This window comes from Silurus meridionalis, chromosome 25 (genome assembly GCF_014805685.1).
Source record: "Silurus meridionalis isolate SWU-2019-XX chromosome 25, ASM1480568v1, whole genome shotgun sequence".
Taxonomy (NCBI): domain Eukaryota; kingdom Metazoa; phylum Chordata; class Actinopteri; order Siluriformes; family Siluridae; genus Silurus; species Silurus meridionalis.
The window spans coordinates 2,806,156-2,824,569 of record NC_060908.1 but is presented as its reverse complement, the minus strand read 5'-3'; the positions used below and the strand labels follow the sequence as shown (position 1 = coordinate 2,824,569).

At 38.7% G+C, this 18,414-nt stretch overlaps 2 protein-coding genes across 26 annotated transcripts in view; one reads left to right on the top strand and one right to left on the bottom strand.

The window, feature by feature from the left end:
- The window catches only part of dnm1a (dynamin 1a), a 58,758-nt gene extending 52,017 nt beyond the window's left edge, over positions 1–6,741 (bottom strand). For 16 of the 22 annotated variants that reach the window (XR_006924345.1, XR_006924346.1, XR_006924347.1 and 13 more), the window contains exon 1: positions 6,324–6,740. Coding sequence is in view for 18 of the 22 variants with exons in the window: in XM_046838866.1 (XP_046694822.1) it covers positions 6,324–6,484 (161 nt within the window). In the remaining 4 variants the exon portion in view is untranslated. Of the gene's footprint in view, positions 1–6,323 lie in introns of all 22 variants that reach the window. The other 6 variants (XM_046838852.1, XM_046838860.1, XM_046838856.1 and 3 more) reach the window with 1 other exon arrangement.
- A 2,447-nt stretch (positions 6,742–9,188) lies between these two features.
- Positions 9,189–17,264, top strand: ciz1a (cdkn1a interacting zinc finger protein 1a). 4 transcript variants are annotated; one of them, XM_046839291.1, is made up of 16 exons: positions 9,189–9,274; positions 10,157–10,377; positions 11,168–11,289; positions 12,308–12,474; positions 12,553–12,646; positions 12,725–12,812; positions 12,954–13,030; positions 13,406–13,476; positions 13,555–13,758; positions 13,877–14,007; positions 14,130–14,223; positions 14,354–14,467; positions 14,544–14,666; positions 14,783–14,864; positions 15,963–16,084; positions 16,257–17,264. In XM_046839291.1, exons 2-16 carry the CDS (start codon positions 10,205–10,207, stop codon positions 16,680–16,682), a joined length of 2,088 nt encoding a protein of 695 aa, XP_046695247.1. In that variant the 5' UTR covers positions 9,189–9,274; positions 10,157–10,204; the 3' UTR covers positions 16,683–17,264. The 4 variants fall into 4 exon arrangements, with proteins under 4 accessions (XP_046695247.1, XP_046695249.1, XP_046695246.1 ...); XM_046839293.1 differs by having other exon boundaries at positions 9,210–9,291; positions 14,786–14,864; XM_046839290.1 differs by having other exon boundaries at positions 9,210–9,291.
- Positions 17,265–18,414: the final 1,150 nt, after the last annotated feature.

Sequence of the window (18,414 nt, the reverse complement as noted above, 5' to 3'; positions counted from 1 at the left end):
ACCAACATTGCTTGCTTTGACTCAACAACATTTGTACAACCTAAAGTTGACAGATGAGACATCCAGACTAAAGACACACACTGATAACATGCACAAAACACACCTAGATAATGCTGTGTCATTGGCTTGATGTGAAGCAGTGATTATTTAACTATAACAGCACTACTTTAAGTGTTTTGTTCCTCTCATACCACAGAAACTAAAATGCCCTGATATGTCATTCCTTTTTATCTGTTAAAGGTTACATTTCAACAAATCAAGTTAGTTCCTTGTCTCATTTTCATTATAGAAGCGATAACCACTCAGTACATTCTATATCATTAATATAATATTATTCTATTCAATTATCCTGTATATAATTAAATGTATATCCTCATATCTATATTCCATCTGCATATATATATTTTTATATCTCACATTCTCTAAATATATCGTGCCTTATAGACATCCTGCACTAATATAACATTTTATACATGTTCATTTATGCTTTTATCTATCATTACTGTACTTGCTCAGTAGCTCCCGCACATTGTTTTACTGCCAGAGCATTTATATATATATTTATCTATCTATCTATCTATCTATCTATCTATCTAAAAATCTAAAAATAACAAAGCCTCAATGTTCTCAGTCCAGAACAATGTGGGAAAAATAAAATTAGTTTACAAAACAACTGACACTTTATCCCAAAGGTGTTAAAAGGGGTTGTTGAGGTAAGGGCTCTCTGCAGGAAACTCTTCATCGAGTCTGTTGTTTTTTTTTTTTTTACAGAAGAGCTTTGTCATACTGGATACCAAGAGGTTTGGGCCTCATTAAAGAGAAATTGAAATGCTGCAGAATACATTCTTTACAATGTGTTCCTTCAACTTTGTGATTTTCCCAACTGGTCCAGTGTCCACAAATCTTTAGCCATATGGTGTATGTCAGGTGTTTTACAAAAGATTGTATAATCTTTAAAAATCTATTCGAATTTTCTTTGCATTTGATTATTTCTGTTCTTTTTTTCACTCCTAAATGTACCTTTGGTAGTGAAGTGACCCAAATCTGAAATGCAGAACGTGTTTTTTAGGCTGTTGTATAGGAGCTGTCCATGGTGCTGAAACCAGACCACCGCTTTAGCTTTCTCTTAGAAATGAACTGGGAATTTGTATTTGTATTTGTAAGAATATGTAAACCAATCAATCTCCAACTCAGTTCTGTCATGTTTAAAAGTTTTGAGGTTTAAATCTTAGTCTGTCAATTAATGAACAATGAAGGGGCAAAATTGCTTTGGTGGCGGGGGTTTCCTTATAAATAAATAGTTTCAACTGCTCATTTACAGAAGTAACTATTATAAATCATTGTGTAAAAAATAGCAAGACAGCCAGGAGTACAGGACAGAGCTGTCAAGAAATCCTAAAATAAATAAAACCAAAAGCACCATTGAAGATCATTGAGATTTTACTCACTTAATGTATACATACCAATTTATTTTTTAGGTTGAATAAAATAAAAGCTGACTAATAAAAAAATGATTAAAAAAAACAGACCTTGAGGCTGAATCCCAAACAGTGCAATATCCAGTCCAACCCCAAAACTGTAGTTAGTAGTTCATGTCTTGCTCAAGAGCCCAGTAGTGGTCTTAAGGCAGTTCTCGGGTTAAAGTTTACAAATGTTGGGGATACATCATAATGATTATTCAGTCTTTAGGTCAGTGACATTAACCAATCACAGTTTATGTATGCATAAGTGTGTCGATATGGTTTTCACCGATTTTAAACTAGCACAACATTTTGCAGCACTGTAGCACCACTTTCATGTCTACATCAGCTACTCAAATGAAAGTGTGACATTTACAAATCAGACAGCTCAAGGCTGAGTGTGAAAGCTGACACCTGGTGTTATATATCAAACATTTCCACCTGGATCGATGTTTTGCAATGCTCTGCTGCAGAAGAGTAAGTCATCCATATGCTCATTAGCGTTCATCTAATCCAACCTCAAATTATTAATATATGAGGATTATATAAAAAAACAGCAACTATAGAGCTGTGTATGTCTTTTGTACTGTGTAAGACAATTAATAAACATTGAACATTGTTAGGTAATGTTCTGAGCTGAAGTTATTCTAAAATAAGCAACTCACCTAACTACTGTAGTTTGTTAGACTTCTTACTATTATCTTTTCTTACATATTGTCATGCTGCAGCTGTTAAATCTTTATAATAAAGATTATAGGGGGGAAGGTGGTAGCTTAGTGGTTAAGGCACTTAAGACTTTGGATTTCTATAAATGCCAATCACTCTGGATAAGGGCATCTGCCAAAATGCTGTAAATGATATATATTATGCATTAATGTCCTAAGAACAGTACGGCCCTCAAACATTACGTACTGATATGTAACTCCATGGTCTCATAGTCATAACAGAGGTCTAAATAAGCACAAGTTGTTTACGGCAGTCTTGTTTTGTTTTGTCTCTGCATTTTAAAATTATATTCTTGTCTCCTGTCACTCAGCCATCAGGGTTGCACAAGTCAGTGCACTCTTAGTGTCGTCCCAAGCCCGGATACCAAGTGGAAAGGAGTAAGGCAAGGAACATTGAAGGTGGGTTTAAACTGTTGTTTCATGGTGTGGAAGAAAAGAGAAATGGTGTAGGGGTGATTCTGAAGAAAGAGTACAGTAGTGGAGGTGAAGAGAGTTTCTGATAGGGTGATGAACGTGAAGCTGGAAGTTGAGGGGGTGATGATAAATGTCATCACTGCTTATGCTCCACAAGTGGGATGTGAGATGAAGCAGAAGGAAAAATTCTGGAGTGAGTTAGATGAAGTGGTGGAGAGTGTACCTCGGAAAGAAAGATAAGTGATTGTGGCAGATTTCAGCAGGCATGTTAGTGAAGAGAACAGAGGTGATGGGTAGGTATGGCTTTAAGGAAAGGAATGTGAAAAGTAAGATTTTGCAACAGGATGGAAATGGCAGTGGTGAATGCATGAGATGCAAGGAGGTGCAGAGAAGGGATATTGGGTATATCGAGAAGGTACAAGGAGGTGGTTTATTGATGTGTTGAGGGAAGACATGCAGGTAGTTGGTTTGAAAGTGGAAGATGTAGAGGACAGAGGGGTAGGGAGACAGATGATTTGCTGTGACAACCCCTAATGGGAGCAGAAGAAGAAGAAGAATTCTTGTCTCTCTTGTCTTTCTAATAATCTCTCTCTCTCTCTCTCTCTCTCTCTCTCTCTCTATATATATATTTTTCTCTGTCTGGTCTATAGGATGTACCACTAATCAGTACGATGCATATGAATGTAAACACATCACGTCTCAGCAATACTGATTACAATCAATGACAATGTGTTCCAAAGCCTAAGTGCCTAAATGGATAGTGGATCATCGTAAAGCAACATTTCCTGGTATCATTATATCTCAATAAGCACACTGGTTTTAACATTACAAACATTATCACTAACTTCAGATGTCAAACCTGCTCTTCATATCCTGCCAGCAATGATTAGTATGTATAAATAATCTGTATTTATCTTTAAAGTGCACTGAAGTGACCCCCGTAAACATCTCATACAACAAACTATTACAGTGTTATTGAGAGACGTCCACCATGGAGAAACCAGACAACATGGCAGAGATGGGAGTCGGTATACTGAGTGATTATAATCTTGTGTATATATTTATCTATTGATATATAATACTGTGTTACTATAATACATTACGGTCATATTTCAATTTAACAGTAACCTGACATTCTGTGTGTCTAATTTTCGTTTGTCTGATTTTTGTTTACTGCTATGTTTGTCTGTTTGTTTGTCAGATTTTTGTTTACAGCTATGTTTGTCTGTTTGTTTGTCAGATTTTTGTTTACTGCTATGTTTGTCTGTTTGTTTGTCAGATTTTTGTTTACAGCTTTGTTTGTCTGTTTGTTGTCAGATTTTTGTTTGCAGCTTTGTTTGTCCGATCTTGTTTACAGCTATGTGTGTCTGATTTTGTTTACAGCTAAGTATGTCTAATTCTGTTTACAACTATGTGTGTCTGATTTTGGTTGTTTCTTTGTTTTATTTTGTTTGTCTAATTGTGTTTACAGCTATGTGTTTACAGCTATGTGTACGATTTTTATAAGCTATCATGAAATTTACTTCTTGACCAATGCTGTACATTTCAGGCTTAAACGTTAAATGATTGTAACCTGATTTATGGGCCTAATATTAAAAAGCCCAAAGCTCACTACTAACTCATCTCAGCTGCAAGGTCAATGCACAGCATGCTCTCGCTCTCAGTCCGTGTGCCAGATCACATGCAGAAACACAGCTTGGTAATTATCTTTATCTGTGTTGAAATGACCAGTGTCCAAGCTATCATCTGGAGGTGTGTGCAAAGCTTTTGTGCTGTCGAAACAATGTTTGGCAACGTTGTGTAAAGACTACAACACAGTAACCCGAGGTGGCAGCTCTGTCTTCACATCCATGATAAAGCAAAAACGTCTTGATATGTTTTTTATGTAATTTGTTGGTCTATGCATTTATAAACTTGTATTGATTAATCATTTTCAATATTTTCAGCATTTTTACTTTTATACAGTGCTTGTGAGAAGTTTGGGAACACCTAGTCTTTTATGGATTTTAATAAACACGTGCGTGTTCATACCACCCTGTCCTCTACATCTGCCTCTTTCACACCAACTACCTGCATGTCTTCCCTCACCACATCCATAAACCTCCTCCTTGGCCTTCCTCTTTTCCACCTACCTGGTGGCTCCATTCTCTGCATTCTTCTCCCAATATAATTCATGTCCCTCCTCTGCACATGTCCAAACCATCTCAATCTCGCCTCTCTCACCTTGTCACCAAAACATCCTACATGCGCTGTCCCTCTAATAAACTAATTTCTAATCCTGTCCATCCTCGTCACTCCCAACGAAAACCTCAACATCTTCAGCTCTGCTACCTCCAGCTCCACCTCCTGTCTTTTACTTAATGCCACTGTCTCTAATCCATACAACAACGCAGGTCTCACCACAGTCCTATAAACTTTCCCTTTCATTCTTGCAGATACTCTTCTATCTCAAATCAAAATATATGTCCAGATATTCCACTTCATTTTCATTAAAAAATTCTCCGTTAGCACAAAAAACAGCTTTACACACACTCAGTATCTGAAGTGTTCGTTTCTCCAAACATTCAGCTATAATACTTCGCTGTGCCTCTTGTGAAATTTGTTAAAGGTGTTCTTCACTCGTTAGAGATTTCTTTTGTGTGATCCAGTGAAGATGCTTTACAGAAAACTGTAGATTGCAAATAGAGATTTTAGCATCGTAAATTAGTCTGTATATGTTCATCCCTAATGAGAAAGTCAGTGGCTACAATGGCAAGAAAATAAATCCCTGAGATGGTATAAGGAAGAACCCTTGACAAATTCAAAAGGAAAACTTCCTCATTTGGGTGACACTGAATGTCCATTCATTCCAGTTTCGACATGAGCTGATGGACACTTGAGTTCAAAAATGTTAATGTCAATTGCAGCCCCAAGACACTGTTTTTATTATTTACAGTCCAAATCCATTTTCAACAGAAAATCACAATTTTAAGGGTTGAAAGTATTTATACCATATACCATAGAAGCTTTAAAATTATTATATCCATTTAATAAATATTATAAGCTATATTCAAGATATTTTCACTTGAGAAAAGCAGTTCAGGAATCTGTTTATAGATTGGATAGCTTTTGAAGCTGGAATTGAATAAAAAAACAGGAAGTCCCACTGCAGTGGTTTGTATGTGAAGAAAACTACTGGGGCTTTTTTATGTAATAGGAAACATTCATCTTACATTTAATTTAAAGCAGCATTATTAATGGCTGGATGTGACCTTGAGAGACTAAGATTATATATTTACACACGGAAATAGATCATGACAACAATCACAATGGTCCTCAGTGCAACTGTAATCAACATTGTGTAGCGTGAGAAGGTCAGTGCAGATGAAGAAATGGTATCATTCTTGAGAAGGGGTTTTGCGTTGAGGTGAAACTAATAATTGGAGGTTATTATTATTATTATTATTATTATTATTATTATTATCATTATTCCATGATGTCATCACTTTATTACCAATATGCTTGAAAAGGATTATTATATGCAGGTGATTAGATGGACCTGATCCTGGGCTCTTCATCATGGCATCATTCTGATGTTGCTCAGAGTAAGGTATGACTTTGGTGGAGGGCAAAGACGCACCAGGCATCACTGACATCCAAGGCATCCCCCACCACCACCCCACCACCACCACCTCCCCCACCTTACCACAAATCCGAATGGGATCAGGATAAAGGAATCACTTACTTTCCGACAAAGTTCTCCAGGACGGAGCTCTTCCCCGCGCTCTGGCCGCCAACCACTGCGATCTGAGGCAGGTCCAAGTTCGCATTCTGTCCGATGGAGGCGAACGCGTCCTGCATCCGGTTCACCAGCGGGATGAGATCTTCCATTCCCCGGTTCCCCATCCTGGCTGCTTGGTGGGACTGAGGATCACTCCTTATGCCTATAAATAACTCCTTAGAAATAAAAATGGATGCAGAAAGAAAAAGGAAACTGTAACTGTAACTCTAATTTTAATCCTAACACGGTGTCTAGGTCTACAGGTGTGATGTTCCTCTTATGTTATTTTTGATATGTATGATGTGATGCAGTCTCATCCTCAGCAGCCTTCCTCCTTCCTCCGCAATCTGCCAGGCGACGAGATCTCCGCTTTACTGCCTGCCAGGGTTGCCAGATTGAGAACAGTATTTTTTAACTCCCTAATCTTCTAAAGGGGTGGATTGGAGTGAAACCAAATCAGAATCAGGTTTATTGGCCAAATTTGCTGACACACACACACACACACACACACACACACACACACACACACACACACAAGGAATCTGATTCCAGCTGTAGGTGACTCTCAAATATACAGGCATTTATAACAACGTACATTTATTAATAACACTGTACATTTAGCTTATAGAAAAGACAATGTAAGACAATGCTATATAGACATTCAGATTCAATAAGACCACAATATACAGAGTATATAACAGATCAGTAATGTAGATAAAGTGTGAGAGCCCATGGTGCTGCAAATAGCAGTAGTGTGTATCATGTGGGAGATGGAAGCTCAGGGGTAAGGGCTCTTGGTTACTGCTTGAAAGTTCGGGAGTTCACGTCCTGATATCACCAATCTGCTACTCCTGGCCCCTTGAGCAAGGCCCCTAACTCTCTGCGCTCCAGGGGTGCTGTAACATGACTGAATCTGTGTTCGGAACCCAAGTTAAAAAAAAAATCGCTGGGATATGTGAATTAAGAATTTCACTGTAATGTATAAAGTATGTGACAAATAAAGTCTTTTCTTTACATGAGATCAAGCAGTTCAGTTTTATTAGCACTTTTAACAATGGACATTGTTAATTTATAGAATTAAACTAATTACAAATATACATTTTTATGTCATAAATCACTCCATATAAGTTTATGCCTAATGATTGAGTCAGTAGTAATAGTGCCATGAAAAAAACTCCCTGCCAGTGTAAAAGAAGGAACTTTGAAAGAAACCAGACTCCAAAGGAAAACCCATCATCATCCTCATCCTCACCGAATGTCCATTCATTATAGTTCCATCATTGTCAAGGTTATTAAGGTTATGTGTTTACGCAAGTTCCCTTCTGCTTTACTAGTAGAATTTTATGTAATAGATTTTTTTTTCAATCTTTGCATCTAGAATATTGGATTTTGGCAATTTTTTTACATTTTTTTTTACTTTCAATGTTTGAGTCAGTTTCTGTACTTAGTTTTATCTGTTCTCACTGGCAGCACACCTGACTCATATCAATTAAATATGAGCGTGTTGTCCATACATTTCTGTACTATTTTTCTGTTACAGTTGTCTACCCAAATATCTAATTTCTATGAGTTCCTGAGATGCAGTTCATGACATCATGATATAGTCTAAACTTTTCAAAGAGACTGAGTTTATTTTATTTATTTATTTTTTTTGCTATTGTGCATAAACTATTTACAGTTGTCAGGAAAAAACAAAGAATGATGAAGAATTAAACCAAAAGATGTTTGGGCTCTGACATGCGGCCTTCCAGATGTACAGTAAATAATAACAAATATATATAAAAAAGTGCAACAAAATAATATGTATGCATGGTACAGTAACTGAGTACAATCCCTTGAGTGGATTCTGCACAACTATACATTACTTCAGTTTATTTACATTACGTCACACCAAGAAAGGGGTTTTCTCCACTTTGGCAACTCAACTTTGCGTCTGTCTTGCTGCCAAGTGACCGCTAGAGGGCGCGCTTTTGGTTATATTTTGTCCATGGAAGAAAAGAAAACAAATCAATACGATTTTCAGTATACATATTCAGTTGTTATATTATTGATAAATTGTTACACCTATTGATCTTTTACTGTTTATATTATATGCATATGTTATTTAAAACACACACTAGTGCTTTTAGCTGTTATGTTGTTTATCCAACATGGCGTCCGTAGCGCGGTGATCGCGCTCGTGTGATGCCATGGAAACGGATTATTCCATTCAGAAGTAAAGATGGGGGGAGGAGGAAAATTAGGCACAATGTCTGCGTATTGTGTATAATAAATGATTTTGTGTCACATTTGTGGGGAAAAATATCACAGAAAAAGCTGTATTAAAATGTTTAACTTACACCAACATTGTGTACAAGTGTGTCACTTTGACAACCGTGTTAGAGTCAGTAAGCTGGGAAGAGCGTGTACTTCCGGTCATTTAACCTTTCGAGAAAGATGTATTTTATTTGATCTAACTAAGCATTAAAAGCATTGAAACAAATCAACAACAACAACAACAACAACAACAATAATAATAATAATAATAATAATAATAATAATAGATGCGGTAGAATAATTAGCAAGAAGTTTATAATATACAAAGTAGGTAGAAAATAATATAAAATTAGTTATCGTATTCATATTATTTATTTATTATCTTATTTATGTTAGTATCATAAAACGTCGTTGGCCTTTGTTTTAATTGGGTTGCACTTCGCATTCCATTCCACTAGGCGGAGACAGTTTTGAAGCCAAACCCATTTTTTTTCTGCCACACTCACCGTACCGTATTCCAAATCGCAACATTTTGGATACATAGTGCACTAGGTGTCCAATACTGTTGTACTCTAGGTAGGGAACATATGCAGGTAGCAGAGTGGAATTTGAAATTGGGCCACGCAGACGCTTGCTAAGACGAGTCCGTCCAAACACCGGTATGTTAGCATAGCAGGTGCGTAGTCGGTAATGCTGGGTTAGATGGTGCCTATATTTATTTATACGGTTTTGAGGTTTTAATAGGTTTGTTTATAACAAGATGATATATCCTTTTAAAAGAAAACGATTCTCCGGTTGTTGGAAAGATCGCGATCAAAGTCTCGACAGGCTATCGCCTGAAAGCTAGCGTCTTAGCTAACCGGCTAGCCTGGTCCCGGAAAGCGGGTTGTAAGCGCGCGCGCAATTTAAAATAAAGCACACCTTTGAATATATTTTCATTATAACGTAAAAACGTAGCGTGCAAATATCGATTATTGGTGCTGTTATGGTTCCGATTGGCGAGCTAACGATTGGCGTGATTAGCATTACATTCACTGCAATGCTAGGTTTGCCTTTTAAACGCCATTTTGTTCATGGTCCAGCCTCAGGCGTTTGTTATTAGCCTTTACACCACTTATATAAATATATAGATTGGTGCAGTTGTGAATTTTATTTTGTATTTTATTCATTTATGGAGTTTATACGTGCCACCCATTCCGATACTTCTAGCTTTTGTTGCATTGAGATTGGCTTGTTCAGGTGATTGATTGGTAGAGTGGTGGTGTTAGCCAATCACAGTGCAGGAGGCGGGATAAAACGAGCCAATCACTACACAGGGGGCGGGACATTTCCCTCCTGAATACAGGTGGCTCTAAGAAAAATAAATAAGAATCAGAGATAACAAAATGGGTGGTTATTTAATTATAGACTGTCTTGCTCTGATTTTGATTAATTATTAACGGATTGATTAATTAGCTGTTAAATTGGTTGATTATTTGCATGTTTAGTTTAATATTTTAATTTATTTATTTACAAATATCGAAGCCTGTTGTTATTTTTAGGAACCCTGTTGAGGTATTGTGGGAAATTTGATCAGCTCCGCTACCAGGATGTTCAACCCTCACCATCACCAGCAGCAGCAGCAGCAGCAGCAGTTTCATCAGCACCTGCGTCAGCTCCAGCAGCTGTTCCAGCAGCAGACCCCACCACCTCCTCCACCTCCTCCTCCACCACCCCAGCCTCCACCATCACATCATATCCCCCATCACCACGGGGGAGGCCGGTGAGAACTCACTTCTGGGTTGGGTTACTAGTCCAGCATTAGTGTGTTTAAAAATAAATATAAATATATTCGTGGTTATACAGGTTCATAAGAGAATTTGTCCATCCTATAGGATTGTCTAAAAGTATGTGGACAGAATTTGTGTGCTCTGTAGTGTTACACATTTTCCTTTTTCTGGAACCAATCTGTTCCAGTCCTGTTTTGCTCATGTTTAAGTGAAAGAACTCAAAGTGTCCTGCATGGATCCCTGACCTCATCCCCCACTGAACTCAAACACAGACTGAACCTAGGATCTTCTCACCTAATACCAGTGCCTGATTTCTAATTGTGGAATGATTGAAAATCCTCACAGCCACACCCCAAAATCTAGAGGACTTCCAAGAAGGGTGGTGGTTATTATAACAGCAAATAAAATGAATCTGGAGTAAAGCACATAAAAGTGTGATCGTTAGGTCTCAACAAACCATTTGGCACATAATGAATATAAAAGGACTTGTTTTAAAAACATCTGGGCAAACTGCTTACATTTAAACTCACAACCTTCCATTATAAAGCCCAATTACTGTGTCATATGCTTTTTTTTTTTTAATCAGATGTCCTGTCCTGCAGAATGTTGAAAGTTTGGTATTTGCACTGATTTATTTATGTTTTGAAACCTCTCTGGTGGTAATGATGAGGTTTGGAGTTTAGATGAATCAGATGAATTTATACTGAGAATCATGTGACTTATTGAAATCCCACATGAGATCCATGTTGTAACACTACAAAATGTGTGTTTTGTTCCAAACAGACCAATGACCGTCCCGGGCACTGCGCCTCCTGCTCGCATGGTCAACCTGTGCTCTGCCACTCAAACCATCATCGCCCCTAATCCCATGCTGCAAGGCGCATTACTGATGCAGCAGATGCAAGGTAAGCCGAGTTCCTCTCAGGCCTTGCGTTCTTTCTATAGGTGGCGGGTAGAGAATTTAGATCGGTCACGTGACATGATCAAAGTAACTCTTATAATAGACACAGACGGGGTCGCTGGTAACTTTACAAACTGAGTTAACGTCATTCTTTAAACTGTTTAATGGAAACAGAGGAGAGAAGGAGAGAAGGCACCCATAAATATTTAATATGCTTAAATTGAACATTGTGCTTTTTATTAGTTGTAATACTCTGATATATATATAATAAAAAAAAAAAAAAAAGATGGTTTCATGATAAAGTCCAGTCCTTATCCGGCTGTATAACTGTCTGATAACAGTCTTGATTATGACACAATGTCTAATCAAATGTGTATACAAGACAAAAGGCTCATTATAGAAAATATTTTATTTAAAGTATGTACAGGGCCTGTCAAAGTATGGAAACCCCCAAGTCTTTTATCAAACACATGCACGTTCCTTTTGTTTCTGCAGAGTAATGTAACTGTATGAACATTTGCTTTAACCAAACAAATATACTACGTACATATTTTACACATTATTAGTAAATAAAAGCCTTGTGGATAGTGATGGATGATGGATAACACTCCAGACGACTGAGTAATGCACACAGATCACAGACATGTGCTTCGGCATCCAGACGGAACTGCATGGTGTAAGTGGATGTATGGAAAGGTTGCCATGTTGGTCCTTTCACCCAGAATAGGTCTCCAACCTTCCCTAATCCATATCATATGGGGGTGAGGCAGTCTGCTAACGTCACTCCAGTTCTCCTTCTTTTATAAGTTTTTCTGTTAGAGGTATAAATGTCACTTTGGGACTCCACAGAACGTTTCCTCAGTCATTCACTGTTTGTTGCATATTAACAAAAGGAACATGCAGGTGTCTCAAAAACCATAAAAGACTAGGTGTTTTCACATTGTTGACAGATATTGTATATATGCAGTGAGAGTATTTATTTACATCAATATATGCTCTTTTTTTCTTATTTCCTTTTAAAGGGGGCATGCGGAGCTTTGCCATGGGTGGACAGCAGTTCCAACAGTTTTTTGCTGCAGGCTCAAGATCTTCTATTTTGGGTCCCGTTCCACTAGGAGTTGCTATTAAGACTCCACATATGGGATTTCCTCCACGACATTTCAATCCTCATACTCGCTATTTCAACAACGTAAGCCGTTTATAATCATCAATTATTTGGTTGTAATATAGAGTGCTGTTAGTGACCTGGTTTATGGTGTGCTTACAGGACTTTCATTCAAGGCAGCTGGACAGGAAGCGGGAGAACGAACACAGACCTGCAATTTGCCCTGACAGCCAGCCTGGGGCAAGCAGCAGCCGGGGTACATCTTACAGTTTGCTGTATACATCACTATTGTGTAGGTTTGAAAACAGAAATTTAGATTGTTTTTTGTATGTAGATGAAACCACAGCAGTGGCAGAAGTCAGCAGCCAGCCGTCCACGCAGCAGCTGGATGAGCCAACTGCAAAGAAACAAAGAACTGAAGGGTAACGTTTATCTTGTGTTTATAGACAACTTGCACTGTATAATCAGGTATAACATTGTTTATTGTATAATAGGCAGGTTCGTCAGGCTTTTAATTGAGTGCATTTGAGTAGGATTGTTGAAATTTTATTTTGTGTCGTCAGGCCGAACGATCTACTTGAGACTGAAACCTCTCCCAGTACCGAGTATGAACGCGCTGCTGAAGATCCTGACACTGCAGGTAACCACAAATTAAAATGCAAATAATCTGTGTAAAATAGTACATTAATAACACCTATTTCACAAGAAGATTATTTGTTGAGAATCATGTGAGGAATCCTGAGAAAATATCTGTTTATTATATACATCGATCAGACATAGCATTATTATCGGTGAAGAGAATACCACTGATTATCTCTTCATCATGGCACCAGTTAGTGGGTGGGATTTATTAGACAGTAAGTGACGTTTTGTTCTGAAAGGTAATGTGTTCGAAGCAGGAAAAATGGGCAAGTGTAAGGATTTGAGCGAGTTTGACCACGGCCAAAAGTAGTTATATAGTATAGTAAAAAGTGAACAGTGGTTATATAGTAAATAACTGACTTGTCTGCTTCAGAATGCATACTGGAAGAAGACGGGACCGTGGCCGAGGCAGCCGAGGCACTGGAGCAAAGCCGGGCAGCTGAGGTCAGTATCACAACCGCAGTCAGTTATGCAAGGCGTCAATAATCAGAAGAGTTTTAAGAGGACCGGTTTTCTTTGCAGCAGGGTGAAGGCCCCAAGTCCCCACTCAAAGAAGCAGATCAGCAGAGCACCTCAAGCCAGTCCGAGCCTGCAGGTTCAGTGACTGTCACTGACGGTAAAGACGAAACAACCAGGAGCAGTGATGGGGCTAAAGATGCAACAGGGGGAGAAACTGCTAACAAATTCTATTGCTATATTTGTAATATTACCTGCCACAACCAACAAGTAAGTCTCTCTATTAGTGTAGTTTAACAGTTATTTTCCTGTTAGAGAAATGTACTTGTACTATGCACTTTTGTAGTGATTCAAGTAGCATTTAACCTGTGTGTGTGTGTGGGTGTAGAATTTCCAGAGCCATATGAACGGACTGGCACACCAGCAGAGGATGATGGAAATTCAGCACATGAGCAACGCCTGCCTTGTCACACTGCTGCCTCGTGTACAGGAGTCTCTGCAGGGACCACGTAAAGACGGGTGAGCCCAACAGACTCGCACAACCTTTAATGTCTATAAGATTGTGCCGTGCTGATGAAACAGCAGCTGATAGAAATGCGTAGTGCAAATACCACAGTGATACAATGTCTTGTATCCTACAGAGAGAAAAGACCAGGCCTGCAGAGGTGGTGTCCCACCTGCAAAATCCACTTCACTGTTAATGTCATGGATCATCGTAAGACAAGGGAGCACAAGGTGAAACTTCTACACAGCCATATATAATATACAAGCGTAAATGTTCAGAATAATCTGAACTACTGCAATATATCAATAAATCTGAACCAGCACATGGATGGTTTGTTTTTTTGTTTTTCTTTTCGGCCAGATTTGTAGCCGTTCTTCAAGCCCCAGCTGCACTGTCTGTAAGCAGCATTTCAGAACATCGAGAGAGTTCATCGAACACATGCAGTCCACCGAGCACAAACAGCACATGGAGGAGGTACACGTTCTGCCTCACTGATGTGATACGACCTTTTTTACTCTCGGCCTGAGATTTAAATATCTTTCTTTTCTAGGTATTGAAAGAGACCGGGAAAGGGAACCTGGAAGATTTGGGTTTGGAGGTATGCACAGTTGGCCCTGATGAAGAAGGCATGGAAAGTGATGAGGAAGAGAAGATGGAAGAAGAAAACGGACAGGTAGAAGCAATTCTTTGAAGGTGTATTCCACTTAATTTTTTTCTCCTGCTACGTGAGTCCAACATTTATAAACACCAGCGAGATTGAATAAGTTATGTTGGTTGTTCTTTCACTAGCAGGAAGGATTGCCTGTACAGATGGAGGTCACATTGGAAGATATAACGGAGGAGGAAGAGTTTGACTCCGACACAGTATATGGTAAGGAACACAATTGTATCCACCTGCAATGTTCCTGTGTAATAGCTATATGTCTTTAAAATGGTGCTGAGATTTTTTTATATAAATAATATTTCAGCACTTATTTCAGATTTTAAATGATCTGCATTCTGATGTACACTTACAGATAATGTGTAACCTCATTATGCATTATTCTGAGCTGCTGTTACAGCCCAGAGATAGATAAGTGTTATATTCGTCTGGAATCACAGCAATTTGCCAAACATAATGAGGACTGATTAACTCATACCATTGTTGCTGAGAGAGCAAATTTTTTTTTTTTAGTTTTTAAGCTGCAGCTCTTCTTTTGTATGATACAAAGTGCTGACTCTAGAAACTCCTTTTATACATGTTAGTTACAACGATCAGGCATAACATTATGACCACCTGCCTAATGTTGTGTTGGTCCCCTTTTGCTGCCCAAACAGTCCTAAGATTTCGGGCATTAACAGCATGAACTTTAGCAGTTTGCGCTACAGGAGCTCATCTGTTCGACCGAAACACATGGACCAGCCTTCGCTCCCCACATGCATCACTGAGCCTCGGCTGCCCGTGACCCTTCATCGGATCACCACTGTTCCTTCCTTGGCGTACCTTTGATCATACTTTGATAGATGCAGACCAGGAACATTCCACAAGAGCTGCAAATTTGCTCTGACCCAGTCGTCTAGACGTCACAATTTGGTCCTTGTGAAACTCATTCAGATCCTTACACTTTCCCATTTTTCGTGCTTCTAACACATCAACTTTAAGGACAAAATGTTCACTTGCGGTCTAATAATATCCCACCCCACTAACAGGTGCCATGATGATGTAATAATCAGTGTTATTCAATTCACTGCTCATAATGTTATAATGTTATGTTATGCCTGGTCCATGTATGTCTTTCTTCAGAAAACTTCAATATTGATCAATGATTATACCCAATGTTAGCCATTGATGACCTGCCTTCATCTTACAAGCTTCTCTGGATTACTATAGAATTACTATAATGGATGATCAGATTTGAGAATTCAAATTCAGTATTTATACTGGACGAAATAAAACTTTTACGCTTTGGGATCTTTCATTGCTTTACAGGTTCCAACTTTGTAATTCCCGTGGCCGGGTTTCTGTGCCGACTGTGTAACGAGTTCTATCACTACGAGGCATCGGCACGGCGCTCTCACTGCAAAACACACCAACACTTTGAGAATCTAAAGGTAAGTCTTTAGGTTTTAATTATTATCCTGCACACTTTTAATTGGAATAGGGCTACATTAAAAGGTTAATTACATTCATGTGGGTAAACTGTGAAATTCATGAACCTAATTCCTTAAATGTTGAAACACTGAAAGTCTTCCTGATGGTAAACCTATTTTTCGGCCCTACCAGAGATACAAGGCATTAAAGATTCAGGAAGCCTCAGCTTTACAGGCCTCAGAGTCCGTTTGCACCTCGTCGGACCTTCAAACCAAGGACACGGGGTCTCCTAGTGGTTCCTCTTTAAGTGACCCTGCCATCAGCAACAGTAGACTCGAGTCCACTGAAGCAGCTGCTGATCAGGAAAACACCACTACCACCACCAGCACCAGCAAAGAAAACAACAACAGTGGCAGTAGCAGCAGCAGCACACCTCCTTCCCCTAACCAGCAACCCGCTTCTGGGTCTCCCGCCCAGCCCAGAGACACGGAGGAAGACGCGGTCACAGAAGAACCCGAAGATGAGGACGTTCCCACCAGTGTCCCTGAAGAGAAGACGAGCAGAGGGCGGGGTAGGACGCCTGCCAGGAAAAGAGGGAGGGGAGGAAGACGACGCTGAGCACTGAGGAAGACGTATAAATGGAGGAGCGAGCTGCTACGGAGAGATAGAAAGAGTGAGAATATTTCATTCGATGTCCGTTACCCATCCTCTATCGTTCACTAAAAGAGTGGAAGGAGCCGAGGACAGTAGGACAATCCCTGTAGAGAGTAGGTCTTTTATTCAGCCATTTTGAATGTTCTTTGCCCCAGAATTTACATCTCTTACTGGTTATTAGTCTTTTTATTTTTTTTATTTTTTATTTTTTTTTGGAGATTCATTCAGAATGTGTGTAAAGATATCGGAGGATCTTGAACATTTAAAGTTCTTGATCCTTTACGAGCTCGTAGAGACTTAGAATGTAGCAAAGTTTTACTTTAACCTGTATTTTTTAACATCGTTTTGTAAAGCGTAAAAAACAAAAGAGAAAGTACCGTGTTGGGGGCGGGGTGGGTTGGGTTGTTGCAGGAATTTTAAGGTACGATTCTTTTGGTTCATTGTCTGTTGAGATGGAACGAGATGATCCGTGGAATAACATGCAACCGAGCTGCGAATGATGCGAACACCAAGTTTAAAAAGAAAAGGCATAAACCTGACTTCAGGCCCCGGTTTATTTAAAAGGAAGTGTGTAGAAGTTGTTTTTTTTGTTTGTTTTTTTTCTACCACACTTTTAGCTTCAAGTAAAACTCAGGTAAATCCTGATCAGAAACCTGTGATGTTCTCGATAAAGCGTCCTTCATTCTAGCCTGGAGATATATCTATATATTGCTGTGTCTCCTGGAGGAAAGAAAGCATTGGGAACAAGTCACAGGTCACATCAAGCCTTCTTACTTTGGATCTATCCACTAAAACCTCAAATCAGTTTAAAGGATAAGTCTCAACAGACTGGAGCTTAATGAGAAGAAAGCATATTTTCAGGTTAGCTCTAGCAGGATAAAAATTTTAAAAAAGCCAGCGCTCTTTAAAGAGCTTTTTTTTTTAAATGTATGCTATTCCAAACAACCAATAAGGAAAGTGTTACTTCACAAGTGTTTTTCTTTTTTCTTTCCTCTTCACAGTTTAATCCTAGAACCCAGGATTCTTGAGCATCATCCTAGTGTCCTAATGTCAGTGGAGTCGTTCTATAAACGTCGTTAGCTTAGCTGGATGTACGACCATGCCGTTTTGTCTTTCATGCTCCTATCCCTCGATGAGTGTAACTGAACTGGTTTTTCAGAAACCAATACTCCTTTTTGTACACGGTCCAAAATCAGGAAGCCAGATTCAGAAATGAGAGGACGTGTATTGAAACATTGCATAGGCTCTTTTGATTAAAATAAAGATCATCTCGTGGTGGGTTCAGAAAGAATCTCCAAGCATTTCCTTCAGTCTGCTGGATCCATAGCGATCTACATTTCTCCTAATTCTGTGCGTACGCTTTATTTTTTTAACTTTTACCTTTAACCTTGAAAAATGTGAGCTGTGACTCTCGGAAATGCTGAGAGGTTTTTCGGGCGAGAGACGATTATTATAATTTTTTTTTTTAAATAAATAATGCGCATTCATTCATTTGTTCGTGTGTCAATCTTTTAGGGCATAACTGGTTTCAAAATTTAGAAAGAAACACTGAAGAAGAGCTGCTTTATACAAAGGTTTTACTCCATCAGTGGCATTAGCTGTGTGATCGTGATGCTTTTTTTTTTTCACCTACAATATTGTGTTTGTTTTTCTGTTCTTTTTTAATTTTTAATTTGCATCTCAGCAACAATGGTGA

Bases quoted from the DNA above. Each gene is read 5' to 3' on its own strand.
- ciz1a (XM_046839291.1), top strand. From the start codon at position 10,205: ATGTTCAACCCTCACCATCACCAGCAGCAGCAGCAGCAGCAGCAGTTT. The intron at 11,290-12,307 runs GTAAGCCGAGTT...TTCCTTTTAAAG, and splicing joins ACTGATGCAGCAGATGCAAG to GGGGCATGCGGAGCTTTGCC. The intron at 14,865-15,962 runs GTAAGGAACACA...ATTGCTTTACAG, and splicing joins TGACTCCGACACAGTATATG to GTTCCAACTTTGTAATTCCC.